The sequence below is a fragment of the Canis lupus genome, chromosome 18 (assembly GCF_048164855.1).
Source record: "Canis lupus baileyi chromosome 18, mCanLup2.hap1, whole genome shotgun sequence".
NCBI classification, from domain to species: Eukaryota; Metazoa; Chordata; class Mammalia; order Carnivora; family Canidae; genus Canis; species Canis lupus.
This window is the reverse complement of record NC_132855.1, coordinates 239482-262477: the sequence shown is the minus strand read 5'-3', so window position 1 is coordinate 262477 and position 22996 is coordinate 239482. Positions and strand designations below refer to the sequence as shown.

At 43.3% G+C, this 22996-nt stretch overlaps 1 protein-coding gene across 3 annotated transcripts in view; it reads right to left on the bottom strand.

The window, feature by feature from the left end:
* SLC13A1 (solute carrier family 13 member 1) overlaps nt 1-22996 on the bottom strand; it is a 105325-nt gene that overhangs the window by 64729 nt on the left and 17600 nt on the right. For all 3 annotated transcript variants that reach the window (XM_072783281.1, XM_072783280.1, XM_072783279.1), the window contains exons 3-6: nt 14883-15019; nt 12613-12800; nt 12011-12068; nt 11881-11929 (exon numbers count right to left, since the gene is read on the bottom strand). In XM_072783281.1, coding sequence (XP_072639382.1) covers nt 11881-11929; nt 12011-12068; nt 12613-12800; nt 14883-15019 — 432 coding nt within the window. The remainder of the gene's footprint in view (nt 1-11880; nt 11930-12010; nt 12069-12612; nt 12801-14882; nt 15020-22996) is intronic.

Genomic DNA, 22996 nt, shown 5'->3' with positions numbered 1-22996 from the left:
CCCCCGCCTCCGTGTCTCATGAATAAATAAATAAATTCTAAAAAAAAAAAAAAAAGGGCAGGTCTGAACAGACATTTTCCCAAAGAAAACTTACAAATGGCCAATAGGCACATGAAAAGATGCTCCATATCATTAATTATCAGGGAAATACAAATCAAAACCACAATAAGCTATCACCTCATACCTTTTAGTATAACTATTATCAAAAAGACAGGAAATAATAAATGTTGGTGAGGATGTGGAGAAGAAGGAACCCTTGTGCACTGACAGCGGGAACGTAAATAGGTGCAGCCACTATGGAAACCAGTATTGAAGATCCTCAAAAAATTAAAATAGAACTACAACATGACGTAGCAATTCTACTTTGGGGTATTTATCAAAAGAAAATGAAAACACTAACTCAAAAAGAAATATGCATGCTTGTGTTCATTGCAACATTATTTGCCACAGCAACAATATGGGAACAACCTAAGTGTCCATTGGTGAGTAAATGGATAAAGAAATCGTGGTAAATGTACATGGTGGACTATTACTCAGCCACAAAAAATGAACAAAATCTTGCCATTTGTGACAACACAGATGGAGATCAAGGGCATTGTGCTAACTGAAATAGGTCAGAGAAAGACAAATACATGATCTCTCTCACAAGTATAATCTTTAAAAAAAAAAACCCACAAATATAAAAACACACAAAAGAACAAGCTCATAGATGCAGAGAACAGATTGGTAGTTGCTGGAGGCAGCGGGTCAGATAAAATATGTGAAGAGGGTGTAAATTTATTAAAAAATTAAAATTAAAAAAAATTAAGATAAAAAAAGGAATGTGCAATACAGCATATCGTATGCTACGTTTGTTTGTAAAAAAAAAAGCAAAAATAAAACAACATATCTATGTTATGAAAAATAAAAGGATATTCATATTCCATGAATGCAATTCTTTTGTTTTCCTCTGAATATATTAATGATAGTTTCTTTTCCTGTGTTTTCCTTCTTCTTGCATAGTCCCTGTTTCCTGTAGCTTTCTGCTTTCTTTTTGCTTCTTTGGAACTCTCTTTCATGCCTGAGGTTTTCTTCAGCTATCCGGGACCTTCTTGCTGTTTGCTTAGATTTGAGACCATGAAAAGCTGTCTGGAAGCTCTGTACCCCTGCTTTGGGAGTTGTTGACTGTGGGCTTCGCTGCAGTACCTCTGACTGGGCCTCTTCTTTTTCTGAGAAAATCCAATTGTATATATTTTCACCTTTTCTTTTCTTTTTTTTATTTTCACCTTTCCTTTATGTTGATTATATTCCCCAGGAGAGGATCTCCTGATGTCCTGCCTGCTGACGCCTGGAAGGGACAGGCCTGGATCCTGGAACCAGTGGAGTAGAAGCAAGGTTTCCCCCATTCTGCAGGTAAACTGCCTCTCAATGCCCCCCCCTTTCATCGTGAAACCCTGTGTGACCTGAACTGTGCCTGGTTCTCCTTACTCTCTGCTTTACTGGTCTAAAGAGGACACTGGTGTTTGGTGGAAGAGAAGCAGTTGCATCTGTGTGGAGTTGAGGAAAAATCTGGGAATTCATCTGTTTTCATAAGCAGTTTTTTACCCCTGATTTTCAACGTTTTAAAAACTTTGAAGGCTGCTGCTATGTAACCTGGATTGTTCATTTCCTCTCCTCACTGTTGATTTAGGATTCCACTTTTATGAGATAACTGAGTCATTTCATATCCATCCTTTTACTTTCCAGCTTCCAAAATGATTTTGCTGTCATCTCTTCTCTTGACATTTACATAATCATGACTTATGACTTAAAAGGTCTATTTGTTCCTGTTTTAATGGAGATTTAGGAGATACTGAAGGTAAATGGGTGTATTCAATCTAGCATCTTACTGGAAGATGCAACCTTTCTCTTACATTAAAAAATAAATTAATCTTAACTAATAATCATTGCACAGACTGACTTCCGTTCATGGTCTATACATCAGCGGGTGATATAGGGAAAGATGGGGGGGAGGAAAAGCTCAATAGTGTGAGGAGCGATTGACAGCGGGGCCCTGTCTCCCTCTTTGCTCTCAGCGTATTGAGTTTACATGTGCTTGGTTAAGTGAATAACAGTTACACTTTCTAGTTTTAATTAAAACAGCCCTCTCATAACGTGCATGTGGCTTTAAATGATTTCTATAAGAAATTATTCATGTAAAGAAAGCCCAGAATAAAGATAATACGTAAGTGAACGGCAAGAAAATAAGAGGAGAGACGCTTCTTCTACTGTTGATATGAACTCATCATGAAGCTTTGGTAAGAATCTAGTCTGTAATAACCTGAAAAACTCAGAGCAGTTGGTAACAAAACTGAAGTTATCAATAAGACTCCTGGAAATACGATTTATATACACTGTAGTTAATAAGGAATTATGCTGCATATTGTGAATTGGAATATTACTTTACATAGTAATAGTATGATGAATAGAAAAGTCTTTAAGCACTTAAGACCTGAGGACTCTTTATAAAAATTCTATTTTTTCAGCAATATCAAAAATCATAATTAAATTGAAGATGTATTTTATAAAATGTTATATATGTTATCCTAAATGTTAAATATTTAGAAGCTTCCTTTTTTTTTAATTTATTTTTTTTTATTGGTGTTCAATTTACTAACATACAGAATAACCCCCAATGCCCGTCACCCATTCACTCCCACCCCCCGCCCTCCTCCCCTTCCAACACCCCTAGTTCGTTTCCCAGAGAGAAGCTTCCTTTTTAATTCATTTGTGAGTAGCCAAAAATAAATATGTATTAGAAAAAAATCTTTTTCTTTCTATAGCAGTAAAAATGACTGACATAATATATAAATAATATAGTATTTTTCTTTTCCACAGCATGATAAATCAGATTTCCTGTTAAATAAAATGTTTAAAAAGCACCTTAAAAATGTATCTCAAAACTATACAAAAATAGGGAATTTGCCTTGACCCTAAATCAAGTGAAAGTGGGAATCTTAAGTGAGTAACTAGGCAGCTTTTTGATCTGAGAATCTCAATCTTTTTTTTTCCAGAAAGAGCTGGATATGGCGGATAATGCCAAAGGCCCATCATCTATGAGGAACCCTACAGGAAAATACGCATAAAGCTGGTGTCCTCTGCAAAAGTTGACAATAAGGAAATCTAATGCTGACTTACAGGAAAACAAAATGTAGCCTAAAAACTCCTAATCATGAGCATCTTTAGCCTAAATTCGTGTTACCTGTCTTTTAAAATAAAAACAATAGTATAAAAGCTCTTCCAGGAAGCTGCAACTCAAGACTTAAGGAATTTCCAGAGAAGTCCCAAGGAAACCTACTATTTCAATACTTACATGGCTCAATATCTCAAAAGCAAACAATCCAGTTAAAAAAAAGGGCAGAAGACATGAATAGATATTTTTCCAAAGAAAACATCTGGATGGCCAACAGACACATGGAAAGGTGCTCGACATCCCTCATCATCAGGGAAATGCAAATCAAAACCACAAGGAGACACCACCTCACAGCCCTCAGAAGGGCTAAAATTAACACGGGAAACAATAGATGTCGGTGAAGATGTGGAGAAAGGGGAACCCTGTTGCACTGTGGGTGGGGATGCAAACTGGTGCAGCCACTGTGGAGAGCAGCGGGGGGGGGGGGGTTTGGACCTCAAAGAGTTAGAAATAGAGCTACCCTGTGATTCAGCAATAGTACTACTGGGTATTTACCTAAAGGATACAAACATACTGATTCAAAGGCGCACCTGCACCCTGAAGTTTACAGCAGCATTATCAGCAAGAGCCAAACTACAAAAAGAGCCCAATGTCCATCAACTGATGAATGGATAAAGAAGATATGACATACGTATATATATATGTGTGTGTGTGTGTGTGTGTGTGTGAATATTAGCAAAAAACATGATATCTTGTCATTTGCAACAACATGGATGGATCTAAAGGGTATAAAGCTAAGTGAAATAAGTCAGAGAAAGACAAATATTATACAATTTCACTCATACAAGGAACTTAAGAAACAAGACAAATGAACAAAGAAAAAAAAGACAAACCAAAAAATAATCTTAACCATAGAGAACAAGTTAGTTGTTACCATAGGGGAGGTGGGCAAAGGGATGGGCGAAATAGGTAAAATAGGTGATGGGAGCTAAGAATACACTGGTCATGATGAGCACTGACTAATATAGAGAACTGTTGAATCACTGTGTGGTACACCTGAGACTAGTATAACACTGTATGTTAACTATATTGGAATGAAAATAATTACCAAAAAAAAAAAAGAAAAAGAAAGAAAAAGAAAGAAAGAAAGAAAGAAAGAAAGAAAGAAAGAAAGAAAGAAAGAAAGAAGAAAGAAAGAAAGAAAGAAAGAAAGAAAGAAAGAAAGAAAGAAAGAAAGAAAGCTGGCATTGCTTCATTAGCATCAGACAAATAAACTCTAAGACCCCAAAACATCGGGGCACTGAAAAATGGTAAAAGCATTAATTAACCAGGAATATATAAACATTCTAAACTGGTAGGGACACAATAACATAATCTAAATAAGTCCAAAATATATAGAAACCAAAATTGACAGAACTAGCAGGAGAAAGAGTCATATCCATAGCCTAGAGGGAGATTTTAACAGAACAGTTTCATTAACTGCTGGGTTAAGTAGACAAAAAATCAGGTCACAGACAATTTGAAAAACAACCAGCAAACTTGATCTAACAGACTTTTGGAAAATATTGCTCCCAGTAAGTTGAGAATATACAATTCTTTTTAAGCACGACGAGACATTTATCACAATTGACCATGTGTTAGCCCATAAATCTGTCTCAACAAGAACTGATGTCATATAAACAATTTCTGAGCACAGTAAAATGAAGTCAGAAATAAAAACAGAAAAACAAAAAGTATCACAAAAGTTTCATTTATTTCAGATTTTAAAATACACTTCTAAGCAACTCATGAAGGGAAGAATCTAGTATAACAGAAATCCAGAAGATACAAAGAACTGAAAAATATGTGATGGAGCTAAGTTAATGGGAGAAAATTCATCTCCTTAAATCCTTACTTTGGAAGAGAAGAAACGCTCATATTTCATAATGTGAATGTCTAATTTAAAAAGTAAAAGAAAAAAATAATAAAAAAATAAAAAGTAAAAAAGCAGCAGAATGAATTAAAGATAAAGCAGAACAAAATAATAAAGAGAGGAAATGAATAAATTAGAATACTTATAAAATATGATCAAAGAGCCAAAAGTCAGTTCTTTGACAAGACTCGTAAGACTAATAAAACTAATTTTTGAAAGACTATTGAAAAAAAAAAAAGCTTAAAAGCTTAAGTAGAAATATTAGCAATGACAAAAGCTATAACTAAAAATACTTTGGAAATTAAATTGGTCTTGGTGATATTATAAACAACCATATGCTATTAGCCGCAGGATGGAAGGCATACGGTTCCTGGAAAAATACAACTCAAGAAGAAATAGAAAATGTAATTAATCCTAAAGCCAGGAAAGTGATAGAGTAATTCCTGAGAGCCTCTGCCTTCTGCGTTCTCCTCTTCCTGTGAGCCTAAGTAGAGGATGGGGAGGGCGAGGGGAGGCAGCGATCTTGCCCCAGGGGGGCGGTTGGTACTGAGGCCGCGGAGCTGGGAGGCAGAGTCGGCCCGGTGATGTGGAGCCGCCCTGCCCGCTTACTTCTCTCTCGTTAAGACTCTTGCTATTTGGGGCTCTGTGGTGATGAAGGGGTAACCAGGACGAGCAGAAACACCAAAAAGAGGACGAGAGAATGATTGACACGACCTTCCGGCCTGTGTGTCTGGGCGAGGGGACCAGCAAGTGACTGAGCAGAGGAGGCGGAACCAGACAAGGCCCCGAGACTTTTCGGAATTAGTTAAGCTGGGATGTGAGGTATACCGTGTCATGCATTTTTATATCCTTTAAATTTTTTCTGTTACATTTAATAAATGTGTGTCTATTTCACATATTTCATAATCAAGTGCAAAAGCCATTTGGGGACAAAGCAAAATGAATGCTTTCCTGTTTTAGGGGATGCTATTGGAAGATGCACGGAAGCACGCTGCTGAGGGTTGAGAAGGTAAGGTCCACCGTAGAGCAGACGCGGCCGCGGGAGGCTCCCACCCGGCCCACCCCAGCCCACACTTAGCTCCAGATGCCAGGAGCCCCGTTTCGGGGACTCACAGATGGAAGACTCGTGGGACCAAAGCTCTTCTCACCGGTCGTTTCAACAGCACAATGTTGTGTGGAAACACGGCTGAGCGCAGACACCGAAGGAGCCGGGCCTTTGACCTCCACGACAACTGGGACCATGGGGAGGTCGTGGGCCCGGGCTGCTGCCGGATCCCCTCTCCGCGTTACAGCGAATGTCAAAAAAATTCTTCACTCAGGAGAGTGGTGGTTCTCACCGGCGGTTGCCCCGGCTTCCCTCTTGAATCGGGAAGTCCTCGGGGTGTGATTCCAGGGTGACCGGGCCCAGCTGCTGCCGGTCTTTCTTCCGTCGGACATTCAAGCACCATCACCCTAACCAGCTTCAACCCTACAACACTGCCAAGTATACTTTAACTGTACATTATACCCTTGGAGCTTATCCTCACACGCTCTCCACCATGGCCCGGCCTCGTCCTCCCGCACAAGCCCAGGCTTCTGCTCGCACACAACACTGGAGGTGACAGGATCCCGGGTTCTGGACCGAAATGTTATCTCTCTGTTGGTCTAGGAAGTAAGGGGGCTACGGTTTCTTCTAGAAACCCCTTCTCCTCCCAGAGGCCGAGGATGCTGCCCCATCAGGAGAGGCCGCGCAATGCACAGCGGGTGCACACGGCCTGCCCTGAGATGACCTGGCTGGCATTCGAGGCCACGCTTGGCCACTGCAGGGGACCGTGCTGCCTGCTCAGCGGGAGGCGCCCAGAGCACAGGCCCCCCACACACGCTTGCAAGAGCCAAACAGGGGAAGTGGGTGAGCACCCAGGTGCTGCCAAAGGATAGGGGCGATCCTCTCACGGCCACATGGACACCCAGCCACCTGGCTGTGACCTGAGACATGTAGACATCGTGAAAAGTTTACCCCAATCCAGCCAATCAGCACACCCACCACGTCCCTCTCCTTCCTTCCTTCCTCCTCCTCCTCCTCCTCCTCCTCCTCCTCCTCCTCCTCCTCCTTCTTCTTCTTCTTCTTCTTCTCCTTCTTCTCCTTCTCCTTCTCCTTCTCCTTCTTCTCTTCTTCTTCTTTTTTCTTTCTTTCTTTCTTTCTTTCTTTCTTTCTTTCTTTCTTTCTTTCTTTCTTTTCTTTCTTTCTTTCTTTCTTTCATCGGACATTCAAGCACCATCACCCTACCTAACCAACTTCAACCATACAACACTGCCAAGTATACTTTAACTGTACATTATACGCTTGGAGCTTATCCGTCTTACAGCCACAAGTTTGCACCCCATCCCTCAACCCTTGACAACCACTTCTTTACTCTTTGTTTTTATGAGTTTGACTTTTTATTTTCTTTAGGTTCCACATATAAATGCTACCGCACTATATTTGTACTTTGCTGCCTGTCTTCTTTCACTTAGTCGAATGCCCTCAAATTTCATGCATGTTCTTACAAATGGCAGGATTTCCTTCTGTTTCGTGGCCGAATAACATTCCACTGAATATGCATAATGCATGTATCCATCCATCCGTCGGTGGACACATTCTCCGTATTGTAGCTAATGCGAATAATGCTGCAATGAACACATGCGCAGATATCTCTCTGGGATCTTGTTTCATTTCCTTTGGATCTATACCCAGAAGTGGGATTACCAATTATCATATGGTTATCCCATTTTTAATGTTTTAGTGAACCTCTGTACTGTCTTCTGTGTTGACTGCACCAGTTTACACCACCGAGAGTGCACAGGGCTCCCTTTTCTCCACATCCTTGCCAACACCTGTTATCTACTGTCACTTCGATGCTGCTCTTTCTCTGTCATCATCTCTCTATAAACTACAGGACTCGGCTGGATGAGTGAAAGAAGACACGTAGGTTGTGTCAGGTGAGGACTAATATTGGCCTTGCCACCCAATTTCACCCAACATTGAATTGAAGCATAATCAAGGAGGATAAACTCCTGTTTACATTTGATAGACACCAGATATTCTAGATTTGATATCCCCTAACTTGGCAGAACCAATGACCCTAGACCATGATATTATGAACCGTGCTTATTACCGTTAATACGGTTCTTTGAATTCTTGGAGAACATTAAACAGTGTTCTTTAACATAATTCGGTTTTCAAAAATAAGGAATTTCACCCCCAAACTAAACACTCAATTAAAAAGCAATATTTAATTTGTTCAAGGAAATTTTTCCTTTGAACTTTTCCCTTTAGAGAACTACAAATTATATAAGATGAATGGAAAACAATTATCTTAGACCTTTCATTAAAAGCGAACTGATTCTCCGATTCCTTTCATTTGAAGATGCCTGGAGTTTAGAAATGGATCTAGTATAAAAATCTGGGATATCTCTTTGAATGATACTAGTGCTTGTGAGGAAGGGAAAAATCTAGCAATTTCATTCTTCTTTTGGTATGTAAAAAAATGGAAATAATATGAGTGATGATGACCGGTCTCTCAGTTTTCTCACTGGAACCTGACAAATATATTTCTCCATGTACTGCCAGTGTCCTTTTAGGGTATTCCATTCTTTTTGTCCCTTTTCTTCTCAAAAAAATATTTTAACTTCTTTTGGAGTCATGCAGGATTTACAGGCTAAGTATCTACCCACCACATTTATTCTGGACACAAGTAGGAAGCTCTGCTAATGTTTGGGTCATGGCCTATGATAAGAACAGAACTTGGCGAGTCGTGGAAAACATCTATTTTTAGATATGCAGCATTGGAAGATGACTATTCTTTAATCAGTTTCTGGAATCTAAGGGACTAGTGACTATCCACCATCTTTAAAACCAACATGTAATCATCACCATCAGCAGCCAAAGTAATGGCAAAAATATCATCATCATCCTCATCCTCATCCTCATCATCATCATCATCATCATCTACATCAGAAATTTGCAGTTTTATTAACAAGAATTTTAGGGCTGATAAATTTTAGTTCCCAACCCTTGCTTTCTTTCCACCAAAAACAAAACTAATCTCCATAAATAGCCAAGGCAATCGAGATAGAAGAACAAAGCTGAAGGTATCCCACGTCCTGGTTTCAAACTATATTACTAAGCTGTATAATCACAATAGTCTGGAATTGGCATAAAAACAGACACACAGACCAATGCAACAGGATTGAGAGCCCAGAAATAAATCCTCACGTATACAGTGAACCCACATGTGTCAAGGAGCCAAGATACCCAGTGAGGACATGTTCGTCTCTTCAATGAATGGTGTCGGGAAAATTCAATAACCACGTGCAGAAGAATAACATTGGATTCCTATCTTGTACTCCTCACAAAGATTAACTTAAAATGAATTAAGGACCCCAAACTGTAGAGCTCCTAGAAGAAAACATAGGCATACTCCTTAGCATTGGTTTTGACAACACTTTTTTAATGTGACACCAAAAGCAGGTAATACTTTCACGTATCTCTAATAAAGAACACTTCTGTAAAGTAAAAAGTCATCCTTTAATTTTTCTTTTACACGAAACTGAATTTTTATACCTTGAGTTCTAGAAAGACCATAGAATCATTGTTTAAGGGCCTTCCTTGCTCTCTTCCCCCAAACTCAGAACTCAATCCTTATTGCCTATGATGTACCCAAATTGCCTTACTTTTGCCCCCCTGAAGAGTTATTCCTCCTCTGTGTTCCCCTTCTCAAGCAGTGGCGTCACAGCCTACCTTTACCAAGTTTATTCCAGCAAAGCGTCTTCTCTACGTTTCTCTCTCTTGTCTTCAAAGTCTGATTAATCAAAAAGTCCAGTTAGGTTCACACCCTCTGCCCTTCAAATTGTTGCCATAGTGAGTCTCTCAATGGCAGAACCTACCATGCTGCTCTCCAGCTTCAATGATTCCTAAGGTCTCTGAGACAAGCTCTACGCTCGTTGGCTGGCTTCAACAACCGTGTCTAACGCGGCCCGAGCTCTCCAGGCATCTCACTCACCACAACTCAACCCTGGCACCTGCGGTACAGACGTTTCCAGAAGGAGCCCTGCTCTCTTCATACTTGGGTCTTTGAATTCATTGCTTTTTCTAATTAGAATACCTCTTATCTTTCCACTCGTTAGTTAATTAACCAGGATAGGGATCTACTGAGCATCTACCCTGTGTTAGGGGACGAAGTGTGCCAGGGGTTAAGGTGGTCAACGACGTAGACAAGGCGCCTGCATACATGGAGCCTGCACTCTGCTGACGGAACGTGCAGTCTCCTCCTGGACTCACGTTCCTTTCGCTCGCACCCCGTCCTGCGATATCCCCTGATTCAGTGAGTCCCTCTACCTTTGGAAGACTCAGCCCCTGTGCATGCTTTTGTCGTAGGATTTATTTATGTCACACATTTTTTTTTCTTTTTTTTTTTTTAAGTCCATCTTCCCCACTAGACTCTGAGCTGCTTACAGTAAGGGGCAGGTCTTTTCACCAATGGACCCTCCTAAAATGCCGAGGACAGTGTTAGATGTCAGGTTGATTTGAAGGGGCTTGACCCAAAATTTAGGCATCGTGCCAGAAAACTGGGTTTCTAAAGTTAACCGTGAGAAAGTTACTGTGCAAGTATATTCTTTCTGTTTATGCTTGCCAATTTTCATGATATTTAAAGCTCATTTTTAATGTATTATTCTGTAATATACCTCACGTACTATTGATTTTCTGTTTTAAAAGAATTATTTCTATTCCTAAAGATGATAATGTTCTCATAAATATATATTCAATACTCATCTTTAAAGCCCCTAACCCTTACACTGTAGCTAATGGCTTAAAACGTATCTTCGTTATTTGTATTCTGTTTACAAAGAAATCATTCTTTCCCTGAAGATTTCTGTAAATAGCAAGAAGGTTTTCTTTCTCCTAGTGAGTCGCAAGTAAATGCATTGTAGTCTAAGGAAGGACCATATGCCCCACTCCATTCCTAATGCCATGGTTACCAGAAAACCATTTCTATGCAGGATTATTTTTCAGTGGTCTCAAGATCTATTGCTCCCAATACAACTTAATATAGGATTTTTATATTGATTTATTCTGGGTGCAATGAATTCTGTACGATAGTTTACAAAAGTTTCCTTCCTTCCTTCAATAGCTAGAATGATTACGACTCCTTAATCTGTTTGACAAAAGCGATTCTGTACTGAATTTTTTACTGGGGACACTAAAGATAACTGGATTGTAATTAGGCAAATAAGAGTTGCTCTAAGTTTATGACCTGAAAGAAATAAGGATAGTTCTAGTGAAAATCAGGCTTTCAGGCTGATAAGATTTTAATAAGAAAATGAGACATTCTGAGACTGGAATTATATTTCTTTAAACTGCATATGCTAACTCCCATCACCATGAACTCAGTCGAAGGAGAAACTAACGATGCTAATCCTCAAACCCAAATATGTTTTCTATCAGAGTGTTGATTTTAGTCTATGGCTGCGAGGACTCATCAAACCATTACATCCGCTTTGATGTAGGCAAGGAAGGAAGTAACAGGTTTTAATGTGCATACATCTCAGGGCACCCGGGGGGCTCGGCTGGTTGAGCATCTCACTCTTGATTTCAACCCAGTCATGATTTCAGGGTCATGAGATGGAGCCCCAGGGATGGACTCCACACTGAGCTTGGATCCTGCTTAGGATTCTCTTTCTCTCTCTGCCCTTCCCTCCTCCCTTTCTAAAAATAAAAGAAAAAAATGCATACATCTCTAACTGCAGGTCTAAGATAATTTCACATATAATTATTTAGAAAGAATCACATTTAAGTTACCTTTTCCGGCTCCGTCTTGCTCGAAATTTTTCCTGCATCATTACCGTATCTGAAAAATAAATTGACCCAGTTTATAATTTTATTAAAATGTAATTTAGAAAATCCTGATCAAAATGTCAATATTCCTTACCCTGGAGCTGGTATTGTTTTCTCATTCCTCTCATTTGTTTCTTGTCCATTAACACTTTCTGCAAAGTAGTAAAGAAAAACGATTTAAAGGGTTATCAGCATGTGCCTGTGTGCGTGTGTAAAGACGCAGGCATTACTAGAAACTGAAAATAAATTCACCTGTACTGACATAACATTCATTTTAATAAAGCATTTCATAAATATAAATTATCACCCTACCATTTTTCACTCCACCAGGGCAATTTATCAGAGCCAGAAATAACCACGGCCAAATGTAATAATACTCTTTCCAAATGGAATGTCGGAAGTAACGATTCCCACCATTATGCAGGAAGGTCGATTCTGTCTGAGAATCGGGGCCTACGAGAGGCGGGGAGGGAAAGAGCTCCCTCAGGGGCTGGAGGCTCTGAAGGGCATTCTCTCTCTTTTTCCAGAGAATGTGGATTCAACCATTAAAGGAAGGTAAAATATGCAGCAATGCCGCTCCCTTGCATAAATACTGGGAACTACAGAAAGGAGAGAGTTAAATGCACGTCCTGCTGGTGTGGCCGGTGGAACCCACGCCAGGCCTCTTGAGCTTCTGGCTGGGGCACCATGTGATACCGTCGATCTCCAGTCCATGGTTGGTGGATCCACCGAGAGAGGTCATCTGAGTGGCCTCCACCTCCGCCTGGGCACTGATGATCTGCTGGGCCACGGCCTCCACGATGGGCATCACCATGGCAGCGGTTGACGTGTTGCTGAGCCACATGGACAGGAAGGCGGTGCTGCTCATGAGCCCCAGCGTCAGCCTGGAACGAGAGGGCTTTTAGGGGGAAGGGCTCTCCAGCGTCCCCGCTCTGTGACTCGACTGGAAGGGACACTGCTGCTGGGCTGGGGACAGTTTCAAGACACACGTAGGTTCGGGCTCCTCTCAGATGAGGAACCCGAGGATGGTGGGAGCCGGGAGGGGACGGAAGTGGCATTTGGAAGAGTGGTGTTCTTATGGGACGAGACTCTCTCACCCCAGGAGAGGGGTCAGTGTATGACCAACTGCAAGTCAAACTGAGTGTATGACCGCTTACATGTCACACCAATATCTGAAAGCCCTTGATGAGTGACACTTACCTTGAAATACTACTTAGATGAAATCAAATCAGTTTTTCAATTTAGGGTCCCTTACTCTTTCTTTGATCTTTTGGTCACATCTCTGTGTATTAGTATGTGTGCCAAGGAGGCACAAGGACAAGCGGAGAAATTAATATTTGTAAATCTACTTTTTACCTTTGCCTGCCCTGGTTCGATATATAGTAGGTGGAGGAAAATGGTTAAAATTACCAGCTGAAATGCAGTGTCAGAATTTTCTGTAGATTCTATTATTTGTGCTTTCCCGAATTCGACAGTCCTGCCTGTGGTCAAGAACTGGATGTGTGACATTGTCTTCTCTTATAAATAGAGTAGTTCTTCTCCCTTAAAAATAGCACCCCTCAGATTGTAGGGTTTTAAATCATATTTTTAAGCTTTCAAAATCACACTTGGGGAAAAAAATATCATCTCTTTTGAGTTGGAAATCCCAGAAAATCATTCAGAGGCAGATCTTTCCATATAGAGCCACTTATGAGATTCTGTGACTCCCTTTATAGGTAGATCTACAAGACAAAGTCTGCACTCCAGGTTTCAACTTCAGATCAAGTGAATGATTTCTACATATAAAACTTTTTAGATATCTGTTTAAACAAGAAATGGTTCTCGATAAAAACTAAACTAGAAATACTTTTAATTTAAGGCATTGGCTAGACGTGAAATCTTCCTGTAAAAAAAGATAGTGAGCAGATAAGCCTGCGTGGGGAGAATGCCTTCAAAGCCACGTAGTGGCTCAACGGGGAGGACTCTGCTCCGCTGTGCAGCTCACTACCCCGTCCCTTGGGGTCACTGAACAGGTGGTCAAGGAAAAGATACACATCTCTATGGCACCCCAAGGGGCAGGAAACACCATTTCATCTCAAGAGTGAAATTCTATGAATACATATATGTCATAAAAATTAAAGTAACGAATATTTTTTTAAAAAATTGGTTCATCTAAGTTATTTTTTGTATTTAACAAAACTGTTTGATTCATAAATGATAAATACAGATGAGGATATATTCTAGGAGGAATTATGCAACATGATTCAATACAATTTTTTTGTTTTCCAAGAAAAATGAGAAGGGAAGAACCACCTAAGGCTTTAGAGCTTAACGCTATGATGCAAGTGTTTATGACACTGGAAAATTTTTTTTTTAGCTCACATCCATGTTCTTAACAAGAGCTAGAATTAAAACTAAAATAGACAATGTAAAGGGAAAAAAGTATTTATTTTAGCAGGGAAAATCAGTCAACTGAGCGATTTCACACTCTGTAGATGAAATTTTAAGTTGGTTGTTTGGGTTCTCAGCTGTTCACTTAAAAAGAAGAATGTTCACCCTGGAATTTTCCTGCACACATCTGCATTTTGCCAGTCATGTCTTTGTCTTTGGTTCTGAACGTCCTCCCTGTGATCAGGGATGCTCTTGAACAAGCCTTGCATGTGAAATCGGCCAAATAAACGAGATAGGCCTGAAATCTACTCTGAAGTCTCTCCGTCCCCTCTGTTGGGGTTCAAGGCTGCTCACTGCGTGTGGAAGGTGCAGGGGTCCTGTGCACTTAGCCCAGCCTCCCTGTAATTAGACCTGGAAGCTCTTTCTGCTATTGTTTCCTCCTACAACACCAGGGCACTTTACATCCCTCTCATATTTGCAGAGGAAAAAAGGCATGAATTACACGGAGATATGAATGACTGCCTGGATGTGCATTACCTATTTAGCTATTTGCTCTGTTTGGAAAGCACACCTGGAACAGTACGTGGAGTACTTACCATGCTGGGTTCACACCCACTGTCATGACCATTCTCAGAGCAATCCTTTTGTGCAAGTTCCATTTTTCTATTGATGTTGCTAGACAGATGACTCCAATTAGCAGTAGGTGAAAGTCTTTGAAATAAGCAGATGCCACCTGAAATTATAATTAAACCCATGATTATTTATTTATTTATTATTTTTTAAATAAATTTATTTTTATTGGTGTTCAATTTGTCAACATACAGAATAACACCCAGTGCTCATCCCGTCAAGTGCCCCACCTCAGTGCTCGCCACCCGGTCACCCCCACCCCCCGCCCATCTCCCCTTCCACCACCCCTAGTTCGTTTCCCAGAGTCAGGAGTCTTTCATGTTCTGTCTCCCTTTCTGATATTTATTTATTTATATCTGTAGGAAAATAGTATTGCCCAAGAAAGCATTGTCCACTTTGCTCTATTCAAACGTTACTACCTTGATGGAGCTCCTTCCTGCTTCTCGCACGGTTACTATTGGATCTGTGTCTTCCTAATTTGCCCCTTACCATTGTCACAGCTAGTTTTCTGAAGTGTAAATCTAATCACATCACTGTGCTCCTTGTACGCCTTCACTGGACTCCACGTCTTTTAAGACTTTATCCAAATTTCCCACCCAACATGTCTTCTTCTTCTTCTTTTTTTTTTAATATTTTATTTATTTATTCATGAGAGACACACACAGAGAGGCAGAGACACAGGCAGAGGGAGAAGCAGGCTCCATGCAGGGAGCCCGACGCTGGACTCGATCCCGGGTCTCCAGGATCACGCCCTGAGCTGAAGGCTGCACTAAACCGCTGAGCCACCCGGGCTGTCCCCCAACATGTCTCCTACGATTCTTCATCACCTAGTCCCATCTCACTTTTCCAGCTTAGTCTGTTAGTGCTCGGCCAACTTTTCCTACGTGTGACATTCTCTGGTCACAGAGATGCTCTAACACTTGCCTGTCATTTAACCTGGAATGACTCTCTTCTCTTTGGTGATCCAACATCTTCCTTCACGGATGAACTCAGGCGTCAGTTCTAAGATTCCTTCCCTGACTGTCCTCAGCTTGGTTGGATGCTACTTCCTTTTGTCAGAGCACATCTTAATCTATACAGTGATCATTTACTACTTAATTATCCCCTTTATTAGACTAGACATATTTTGAAGGCAGAGATGTATCTTCCTAATCATTGAATTTGTGGACTTGGCCCATGCCCGACACATACTGGCACCCAGGAGATATTGAATTACTAAGTCCCTAGACTAGAGCTTAGAGGTTATTAGGTAAGAAAAACAAGTTAACAGACTGCAGTAAGGCATCATAGGTGGATGGGACATATTTCTTCAAGGTAGAGTTGAGGCTCAAAGAGTAAGCGACCACCTTTTTCTAGGGGAATTGGCAAAGTCTTCTTAGAGGACCCGATACTCAAGTTGACTCTTAGAAGATGAATAGACATTTGAATTTTTCTCTTCTCATCTCTTTTACAGTTTTGCTCATGAAAATAAGACCCAGTCACCCTATTCTCACAGTCTGAGAATTCAATGAAAAAAATAAATGTAGAATGACTTCAAAAACACAAAGGAGCAGCAAGCCATTATTAGTAAGTACTTAAACACAGAAGGAAGGCCAGGACCATGAGACATTCTTACTGTGATCTCTTTAGATTATGCTAACAGTTGGCTGACTTGGTCTGTAAAACGTCAGATAATAAATGTTCTAGACTTTGTGAGCCTTATTGTTTCTATTGCAACTACTCAACTTGTCTTTGTAGCAAAAAAAAAAGCAGCCAAAGAAAATATGTAAATGGATGACCATGGCTTTGTGTGTTTCCAATAAAATTTTATTTTAAAAGTTGGGTAGCGGGCTGGATTTGGCCCTCAGATTCATAGTGTGCCAATCTCTTAATAGACTATGTAAACAAAAAAATGGCCTCTAGCCCAATTGTCTAAATGAAATCAATTGCAGTTTAAGGAGGAATTTTCACATTCTTTGCTTTTCATTGTATTACCCATTCTTTGGGTTTCATCAGGTTAGTGTATTTGTAGCACATTAGTCACAAGCATATGTGTTTCTTTATAGCCTACAGACATAGGAGGTAATAAGAGAAAATGCTACTGGTTTAAAAAGGCCACTGATATTTTTGAGGCAAAGTAGGCATGTCAAATAAAATTCCTAATGAAATTTGAAATCTATTTTTAAGATCAAGATAGTCCTATTTCTGTCTCAAAATGAGATTTCATTAAAAAAAAATGCAGTTTTGCAATCACAGCACCTGGGTTCTCTCTTGGCTATAAAATGTACCAGTTCACAAGCTTTCTACAAGTCAATATGCTTGCCCATAAAAGTTTAATAATGCTGCACATCAAGTGTGTGAATTAAATGAGATTTTTTAGAAAAGCTCTTAGTAATAATGCATATGATTAGAAATAATTCTATTATATCACATATATTTTGCTGTTTTAAAAAATATTTATTTATGCTTTGTTACTAATTCCAATGGTCAAGTCCCAGTTTTCACATTAATTAACCTATTAACAGATTTGACACATTTGATCATTGCCTCGTCCTTAAAACATTTCTTCACTTGGATTCCAGGATTCCACACTCTCCTGGCCTTCCTCCTACCTCAATAACCTATCCTTCTCATTCTTCTTTGCTAGTACTTTCTCTTCTCATCAATCTCTTAATATTTTAGTTTTCCAGAGCTTGTTCTTTGTCCTCTTTGATTTTTTAAAATATTTATTTATTTAAAAAAATATTTATTTATTTATTTATTCATTTATGATAGAGAGAGAGAGAGAGAGAGGCAGAGACCCAGGCAGAGGGAAAAGCAGGCTCCATGCCGGGAACCCGATGTGGGACTCGATCCCGGGACCCCAGGATCCAGGCGCTAAGCCGCCAAGCCACCCAGGGATCCCCGTCCTCTTTGATTTTGTTTTGTTTTGTTTTAAATTTTCACTCACTCTCTAAATCACCTCATCAAATTTTAGGGCTTTCCATACCGTCTATTTGCTTGACAATTCTCAAATCTGTATTTCCAGCTCAGGTCTATCGCATAAACTCTGGACTCATTTGTATTTAACTGCCTAACCAACACCTTCACTTAGACATTAGTTATTTCAAACTTAGTATCAAGCTTTGTACTCTCAGTGTCAGCCTCTCTTTTGCAAGAAGCCTACTCTGCTCATAGTTTTCCCCATCTCAACTGATGGCAACTCCATTTTTCCAGCTGCCAAGTCAAAGAGTTTTGAAGCATCCTCGAATCCTTTTTATCTTCCCTGTCATATGCCGTGTCGAATCATACAGGAAATTTTGTTGGTTTTAATCTTAAAAATACATTAACAATAGATTCAATATCCCCATTACTATCCCTGGTCTGAATTACCACAGCCTCTCAAATGGATTATTGCAATAACCTGCTACCCGTTTCCTTCTTTCTGCCTTATTTCTCAATACAGCAGTCCAAATTATCCTTTTAAATAAAAGTCAAACTGATAATGTCACTCTTCTACTTAAAACTCACTAGACAGTCTCATTTCATTGAGAGTCACACCTTTGCAGTGGCCTACCTTGGCCCTTGGGGGTCGAGGCCCTCTGCTAATGATCTCCCTGGAGATCAACACCTCCCTCCTGTCTGCACCTGCTCTCATCACACCACAGACACGTACCTGCCTCGACATCTTTGTGGTGGGTGTTTGCCCTCAGCAATGGATGTTCCCCTGATGGCCACACGACGAACTCCCTCATGTGTAAGTCTTTGTTCAAGTACTGACACCTTATCGAGGTCTACTCCGATCATCCTATTTAAGACTGAAACTCTCCTGATCTCCATTGTCCTGTTGCATTTTCTCATGACACCAATTACCTCCTAACTCACTGTAATTCACCTATACATTAAGGTATATTGTCTCTTCTCTCCTAGGAAGACGAGGACTCTTGTCTGTATTTACTCATTAATGTATTCCCAAGAGCCTAGCGCATATTTATCAAACGACTGTGGAAATATGTGACATGACATCTGCATATGCATATGCACATATACCTCCACATTTATGGGTGTAAAATTCATGTATAAACATATGTTCAATGACAATAATAATGATGTCTGTTTTGGAATATCTAACCGGGCACACTAAATATTTAGCATTTCAGATTTTATTCAACAGACACGAGAAAATTCAATACTTGTTGATATTCTTTGGTACAAGGTGCTTGGTAAGATAGACATTTAGCATTGTCTTAATAAATACAGAAAGTGAGATTAAAACTATGGTGGCCACAGAGAAGGCTGTGGAGGGCTCTGGGCTTAGGGGAGGATACCAAAGACTCACGACTGTCAATGGCTCTCAAGGAGCTGAGATTCAGTACGCTTCCGTGGGCTGGCATGAGAGTCCAAGACCTTTGACTGTGGGTATTAAAATTCATAAGAATACTTGATGCGTCGTACGCATTAGCATTACACATCTATTATTGGCTTGACTCTCACAACCACCCCTGGATTGTGTGGCATTGTCATTCCTTATTCATAGGTGGAAAAAAAGAAGCGTTGCCGAGGGAGAGATCAGGGTCATATAAGTAATTAGTGGTGAATATTGGGTGGGTTTTTCTACATTTTTAAAATGTATTTATTTGACACAGATAGAGAACATAAGCAGGGGAAACAGCATAGGGAGAGGGAGGAGCAGGCTCGCGGCCAAGTAGGGAGCCTGACGCAGGACTGGATCCCAGGGGCCCGAGATCACGACCTGAGCCGAAGGCAGATGCTCAAGCGACTGAGCCCCCTGGGTGTCCTGAATATCAGGTTTTAGGCTCAGATCTTCTAACGCTCTAGACCTTTCCCTGTAGCTTTGGTCAGATATTTCCTAGTAAAAGATCAGTTGTACTGTCTGGAAAGAGAATCACAAGACTGAAGAGAAGTCGTCTACACTAAAAGACCTAAGGACTTTGATTTGCTGTAAATTCCCATTAAGCTTAAAAAAATCACACGAAGTTTAAAATGAATTTAGGCTGAAAGAGCGGAGGGGAGATAGACTCACTTAGCTTTGCAACAGTCCGAATGAGTCTAGAGTGACCTATTCACTGCTGCCAGTGTGTAAATAATAGTGCTGACTCGTGTGCACCGAGCGCTCCCCACGTGATTAACTAGTTAATCTGTAAGCGTCACTGACAAACCAGAGGCCGTTCCAGGAAGGGGAGTGAAGATGCTGGTGATGCTGCGGGCGGAGGCGGTGGGGGTTGAGGAAGGGAGCTGAGGGCTGCGGCCCATACAGACGAGGTGGGGAGGCGTCAGAAGGAAACGACAGTTATCCCCATCCAAGCAACACCGTCCTGTGGAAGGCGAGGGGGGTTTTGTTGTTCTTGTTGGGTGTGTGCGTGCGTGTGTGTGACCTGGGATGTTTAGAGGAATGCTGAGCGTCAAAGTGACTGAGTTTCACACTTGAGCTCAATAAAGATAAGTGACTTGGGCGCCCGGGGGGGGGGGGGGGGGCTCGGCGGTTGAGCGTCTGCCTTGGGCTCAGGGCATGACCCCAGGGTCCCGGGATGAGTCCCGCATCAGGCCCCCTGCAGGGCGGCTGCTTCTCCCTCTGCCTGTGTCTCTGCGTCTCTGTGTCTCTGCATCTCTGCGTCTCTCGTGAATAAATAAATAAAATCTTAAAAAAAATAAATACAGGTGAATGACTTAAATATTAAAAGTCTTGAAAAATAATATGCATCTTCGTGTGGGCTGTTGTAGGCCCCCACACAGGAAGCCTTTATTTCCTGAGTGACCTCATCTGTCAGGAATCCTGGAGGGAAGTCCCCGCCCGGCGGCCAAGGTCCGGCGGCTGGCAAGCGGGCCGAGGCTGACGTCGGGGTGCGGGCTCGGCCTCCGCAGCGCCCGGGGCCAGGGCCAGGGTCCCTCTGGCAGCTGTCGTGCCGCCCGGCTCCCCGGCTCTGTCCTCCTCTAAGCTGTGGGCACGGAAACGCCCCGACTCCGGGGAGCCGGTCTCTATCTCAGCCTCTCTCTAAATAGTCGCCCTACTCAGTTCTGAAGCCCGAAGAGCCAAGCATATCCCTGCCGAACCTGAGGGTCCTCGGGGCGAACCCCCCAGGCCGCGGGGCGGGCCCCATAGGGACACGTCATCCCGAGAGCTCGCCAGGCCCTTCACCAAGAGCCCGCGGGCACTCCCGGGGCTGGAGACCCAGGGTCCCATCCCTGGAGACCCTGCCCCCCGCGAGCAGGGCGTGCAGGCCAGCGTGGAGGTCAGGAGGGAAGGGGAACGGCAGTGAAGACAAAGGAACAGGCGGATCTGAGATGAAGAGAGATGAAAGCAAAAGGAGGAAGGACGGTGTGAAGAGAAGGGAAACCCCAGAAAGATTCTTGTTCTGCGTCATGGGTTGGTAAAAAGAAAAGTCTGCACCCTGTGGCCAGACAGGTGCCCCCACGGCGTTGGGCTGTGGCCTAAGACCCGAGTCCACAGGAGCCGGACTGCGGGCCTGGTGCCCCAAGGACCTGGGTGTTGGGTGCTGGGCGTTGGGTGCTGGACGAGGGCACCCTGGGGCGGCTCCTCGAGCTGGGTGGCCAGGCCTGTGACGGGAGCCCCGAGGTCACCGGAGCCTCGGCCTGCGTCGGGGGTCGCACCTCCGGCGGGACTAAAGTCCTTCCAGCAGAGCAGATGGGTCACACGGCAAAGTTCATTGGGCTTTGTCTCTGGAGGTGGCAGGATCGTGGACAAGAGAACACGGTGGCTTTGTCCTCATTAAACACAAACATTGCTTTTCTACATGGTGTGAAGCCAAACTGCTGAAAAGCAGCAGCTTATGCAGGACGTGAAAGGCTTGGCCCTGTCACTGGGAGGTGGGTGCAGGTGGGTGCAGGCAGGTGGCAGGTAGGTGGAGGTGGGTGGAGGCAAGTGGAGGCAGGTGGCAGGTGGGTGGAGGTAGGTGGAGGAGGGTGGAGGTAGATGGAGGTGGGTGGAGGCAGTGGCAGACAGGTGGCAGGCAGGTGGAGGTGGGTGGCAGGTAGATGGAGGCGGGTGGAGGCAGATGGCAGACAGGTGGAGGTGTGTGGGTTCAGGTGGGTGCAGGTGGAGGCAGATGGAGGCAGGTAGAGGAGGGTGCAGGCAGGAAGGTGGAGGCAGGTGCAGACAGGTGCAGGCAGGTGCAGGCAGGTGGCAGGTAGGTGGAGGTGGGTGGGTGCAGGTGGATGGAGGCAGGTAGAGGCGGGTGCAGGCAGGAAGGTGGAGGCCGATGGAGACAGGTGCAGGCAGGTGCGTAGGCAGGTGGAGGTGGGTGGCAGGTAGATGGAGCTGGGTGGAGGCAGGTGGCAGGAAGATGGAGGTGGGTAGAGGTGGGTGCAGGCAGGAAGGTGGAGGCAGATGGAAACGGGTGCAGGCAGGTGCAGGTGGGTGCAGGTGGGTGCAGGCAGGTACCAGTGCGTGGAGGCAGGTACAGGCAAGTGCAGGCAGGTGCAGACGGGTGGAAGTGGGTGCAGGTGCAGGCAGGAAGGTGGAGGCAGGTGCAGGCAGCTGCAGGCAGGTGCAGGCAGGTGCTGGTGGGTGCAAGTGGCTGCAGGTGCAGGCAGGCAGGTGCAGGCCGGTGCTGGTGGGTGCAGGTGGGTGCAGGTGCAGGCAGGTACAGGCAGGAAGGTGCAGGCCGGTGCAGGCCAGTGCAGGCCGGTGCAGGCCAGTGCAGGCTGGTGCAGGCCGGTGCAGGCAGCTGCAGGCAGGTGCAGGCAGGTGCCGATGGGTGCAGGTGGGTGCAGGTGGGTGCAGGTGCAGGCAGGTGCAGGCGGCTGCAGGCAGGTGCAGGCAGGTGCCGGTGGGTGCAGGTGGGTGCAGGTGCAGGCAGGTGCAGGCAGGTGCAGGCAGCTGCAGGCAGGTGCAGGCAGGTGCAGGCAGGTGCTGGTGGGTGGAGGTGGGTGCAGGTGGGTGCAGGTGCAGGCAGGTGCAGGCGGCTGCAGGCAGGTGCAGGCAGGTGCCGGTGGGTGCAGGTGGGTGCAGGTGCAGGCAGGTGCAGGCGGCTGCAGGCAGGTGCAGGCAGGTGCCGGTGGGTGCAGGTGGGTGCAGGTGGGTGCAGGTGCAGGCGGCTGCAGGCAGGTGCAGGTAGGTGCCGGTGGGTGCAGGTGGGTGCAG